The 5004-nt window shown below is 20.6% G+C and overlaps 1 protein-coding gene across 1 annotated transcript; it reads left to right on the top strand.

Moving 5' to 3' along the window:
• Nucleotides 1–223: 223 nt before the first annotated feature.
• Nucleotides 224–4399, top strand: LOC102677594 (sorting nexin-4-like). Its single transcript, XM_006624462.2, has 10 exons — nucleotides 224–415; nucleotides 1437–1543; nucleotides 1675–1891; nucleotides 1983–2088; nucleotides 2167–2276; nucleotides 2347–2484; nucleotides 2641–2851; nucleotides 2927–3059; nucleotides 4128–4242; nucleotides 4325–4399. The coding sequence occupies exons 1-10, from the start codon at nucleotides 338–340 to the stop codon at nucleotides 4373–4375; spliced, it is 1266 nt and encodes a 421-aa protein (XP_006624525.1). The 5' UTR covers nucleotides 224–337; the 3' UTR covers nucleotides 4376–4399.
• The last annotated feature ends 605 nt before the right edge of the window (nucleotides 4400–5004 follow it).

Below are 5004 nucleotides of genomic sequence, written 5' to 3'. Positions count from 1 at the left end.
AATCAACTATTCAGTTTGTTTATAATTTTTTAAAATTCCCTAGCATATAATCGAGAACTTTTAAAATATTGTATTTTTTACAGAATGTAATTATATTTTAAATGTATTCTTTGTATTAAATCAATAATTAAAACCGATATGTTAATTAAATTAACATGAAACATAAAAAAATTAGTAATAGAATAATTTATCAAATATTTCAAAGGGAATTTAACTTGGTACAATGTACAACACTCTAGAATAAAGTGACACTGACAGTAATGGAGAAAGTGGACGTGATGTGAAAAGTTTTGAAGTTCCTTTGCCGTTTCGTAGATTTTTAGGCCGGTACAGAATCATGGAAGAACTGTTTCAGAACGGAAATTATCAGAGGGAGACGAATGCGAATATAACTACTATGGAAACACAAAAGGAAGTAAGAATTCTTTGATTATTTGAGCATTTTAATTCATCCGCCAAATCAATACATCACTCGACGCTCATCGTACGATCATGTTAAATACATGTTCATTGAAACAATTTTCTATGCATTACAGTTATTATCATTTCTACGAATAATGAAATTATATTTATTTAAGTTAAAGAAGTGATGAATAATAATATTGAAAATTTATGTATCTATTTTACAAGAATCGAAATGGACACAGTGATTCTCATGTTTTATTATTGTCAATTTAAATTTTTTATTTTTTGTTTGATACAATTATATATCCTTATTTTTAATAAATTACCTATATATTTATTGTCATTTAATTTTTTTTATCTTCAAAGGCATTATGCAAAAGATATTAAATCTAGTACAAATTTTTCTATTTCGATCACTTATATGTGATCAATATAAAATCAATCGTTCATATAAAAAATAAATAAATAAGAAAATTAAATGTATCATTAAAATAAAAAATATAAATTTTTCTATTATATTTAAATTTTTTCTAATTTATTACCAAAGTAGGTCATGATTGTACAATTGAGCACCATTACACAAGTATTAGCAGTATAATATTATATATGCATTTATAAAGAATCTCTAAATCTATAATATCTTAAAAGTGGTCGAATTTCAATATTATTATTGAAAATCATTTCAATAATTCAAGTAATTTCCTCTTAATATAATTTAATATAATTTAATATAATACTCTTAATATAAATTGAAAATATTTTTACTTTTAATTTTTAAATTCAATAAATACAAAAGCATTGTTATAATTCATTGTTATAATCATTGAATATAATTTAATATAATAGCATTATATAATATGTAATCTTAAAATAATAATATACAAATAATATTAATATTAACCTTTTAATAATTATTTATTTATTTATTATAATAAATATTAAATTTATAAAATTATTAATTTTAAGTATTAAATATACTTTTTATATTTTAATATTTAAATGTACTTTTTATTATTAATATCATATATTAGGATTCATTGCTTGATCACATGGAAATCTCAATAGTTGAAACTGAAAAGCGAGCAAATGGAGCATTGAACTTAAGAGAGTTTTATACAGTCTACCTCATTGAGACTAAGTAAGTGAATATTTGTCTATCAATATTCTTCTTATATGATAAAAATAAAAACATTTTTAAATGAATTTAATTTTCATTTTTTATAAAAATTATTTTAACATGAATATATTAACATATATCATTACATATAGAGTTACAGATCCAGATTTTAAAGGTGCACTTATCAAAGTAAGTTCTCTCTGGCGTCGATATACAGAATTTGAACTGCTCCGAACTTATTTAGAAATTTCTTATCCATATATTGTACTGCCTCCATTACCAGAAAAAAAAGTTTTGTATGCATGGCAAAAGGTTACCACTGATACATTTGATCCAGATTTTGTTGATAGACGAAGAATTGGTCTTGAGGTATATCATTTGATATATATTTATTTATTTATTTATTTATTTATTTATTTTAAAATATATATTTAACAATTATGATAAATTTGTTTCTAAGAATTTTCTATTAAGAGTAGCGACACATCCTATATTGTCAGGTGATGAACATTTTATTGGATTTTTACAACAAAAGGATGGATGGAGGGAAAGTATTAAAGAGACTGGTAAATTATATATTCTGTCATAGAAATATCACTTAAACCGTTTATATATATTGTTATAATTATTATGTTTTGTAATAGGTTATTTGCAATTAGTAGAATCAAAATTAAAAGCACTGAGTGTAGCAGTACGATTAAGGAAACCAGATAAAAGATTTGAAGCAATAAAAAATTATGGAATTGAACTTCAGGTATGTGTATTTATTGTGTATTATTAATAATTAAAATGTATATTTTCATATTATTTCTTCGTTATTTTAGAATAATTTATGTAACCTCCTTCGAGTACGTGCGCGTCTTGTAGAAAAACAACATAGTTTATACAAATTACATGCAAATTATGGTCGTGTATTTAGTGAATGGAGTGCCATAGAAAGAGAAATGGGTGATGGACTGCAGGTATTTAAAACTTAATATATATATTTTTTAACATTTTTTCTTAATAAGATTAAAATGATCAATTTTATGAAAAAATTTTAAATAATATGATATAATTAAGATATATTATAAGCATATATATTGCAAAGCCCACTGCATTACAGCCTATTTTCTTAGAAATCGGGCCACTACTTGGATTCATTAGCAGCAACAATAGATACAACTCTTGAAGAAGAGGAATTAATAGCAGATCAATTGAAAGAATGGTTATTTGGTGCTTCTGCATTACAAGCTGTTATCAAACGAAGAGAAGCTTTACAATTAGCCAAAGATGAAACTCATGATGCTCTAACTGCAGCATTTGAGCAGAAAGAAAAAATCATACAAGGTTTTAAATTATAAAAAGTATTACTAATATTAAATGTAAATATACTTATTAATGTAATATATTTTATTATTATAGGTAAATCAGGTTTAATGTCAAGATTATTTGTATCTGTTGATACAGAAGAAGTTCGTGAATTAAAAATGTTACAATTAGAACAAAGGATTGCACAACATGAAGAAGCTGTTAAACGAGCAGATGAAGATTTAAAGTAATATATTTTGATTAAATATTATACATAACAAATAAATTGATTGAATAGAAAACTAAAACAGAAATTTATATTAATGTTTTTCTTAAATGAAAAATACGAATGAAAAAATATTATATGATATAAATTTAGATAATCATTAAAATATTTCTTAATTAATTATTATAAATTTTCTTAATTAATTATAATATATATACATTTTTTATATATATGAATATAAAAAATTATGAAATTATGAAAAATATAAAAGTAAAGCATTGCATTCTATAGTTCTTGTAATATTTTGACAATTTAATTGATTCTTTATCTCAAACTAAAATGTAAATATGAAATTTTTTTGTAATGTATTTATTTCATTGGAATAAATTTTAGAGAATATAAGATATATGCAGGAAAATTTTCTTTTTCATTTTTTTTTAAAATCATTAGATTAAATAGTAATATTTGATTGAACATCAGATCATGAATCATTGTAGTAGATAAATATAACAGAAAAAGAAAATAATTTATATATTTAGGATTATTATTTATAAAAAAATTTACCTATTTTTGGTTTTTTAACTTTAATATTTGCTATATTATATTTTTAATTATATGTGTTATTCTGTTATTTATAATTGTTTTATGTAGATTAATAGTTTCTAATTTAAAAAAATAAAAATTTTGCAATTTTAAACAATTTTAAATAAATATTCACTTTATAATTATAACGAAAATAAAATTTTATTAGTTTAAAAATATTTTTCTTTCTAATAAATTTTTTTAATGTTAAATTTTAATTTCTGATATTTAAAGATTCATTTAAAACTTACAAAATAAATTAAAATTACTTTGGTTATTAATTTTTGCTTATTTCTTTTGTAAATAATATCATATGATTAAATTTATTAAAGAGATTGTCAAAATATTATTGACATTATTAATATATTATATATTATTATATAATATTATATATATCATATTATTAATATTTTTGAAATTAAAAATTTGATAAAATTATAAAATTTGATAAAATATTTTTATAAAAATATAATATGTTTTTTTATAATTTATATATAATATTTCTAGATCTTTCTCTATTAAAGCAATGATGGATATAGAGAGATTTCAACATCAGAAAGTCGTAGATTTGAAAGAAATTCTGGCAGCTTATTGTATTTTACAATTTAAGCTTGCTAGAAAGGTAAAATTTTATCTTTTAATATTTAATATTCATTATATCTGTACTTTCGTACATAAATTTATATTGTTGTAAATAATTACAGGGATTGCAAGCTTGGCAGCATATCAAGAGTTGTCTGGAAAGTATGCCATAAAAATTTTTTCTTATTAAAAACTGACAGAACAATAATTGTTCCACATCTTTCGTGCGATATACATTCCTATAATTATAAACTCATATTATACGCTTATTCTTACATCAATGTACAAGATTGTTTTTATTATTTAATGTTAGATTAGATAATATTAAATAATATATACGTATACATATATTATATACATACATATACAAACATATACAAATACAATTCATGTTGAATATATAGTTATATGAAACATTATTTAATATTTATGTATATTTAGTATGTTCTTGTTGTAAGATTCAATTAATCAATTCATGAAAATGTTCTAATAGTATTTAAGGTCAGAAAACAAAATTTGTATGATTTATATATAATATAAATCAGCAAGCAAAATTTTTCTAGAATGTTAATTATTAAAGTTAGAAATATTATTGCTGTAATTTTTTATTTATTGTTTTTTATCTGCTCAATAAATTTCAATTTCTTCATCATCGATTAAATTCTTTAATTGTATCTTACTTTTCAATGCAATTGTTGCATTTATTTTTTGTAATGTTAGAAATCTTAATATTATTAATATATTATTATTATCTTAATATTATTATAAATCTTATTATTATTAATTGATAAAATTTAAGATT

This window comes from Apis dorsata, unplaced genomic scaffold (assembly GCF_000469605.1).
Source record: "Apis dorsata unplaced genomic scaffold, Apis dorsata 1.3 scaffold_1063, whole genome shotgun sequence".
Lineage (NCBI taxonomy): Eukaryota > Metazoa > Arthropoda > Insecta > Hymenoptera > Apidae > Apis > Apis dorsata.
Note: the sequence above shows the minus strand (reverse complement) of the source record. Positions and strands in the feature narration are given on the sequence as shown.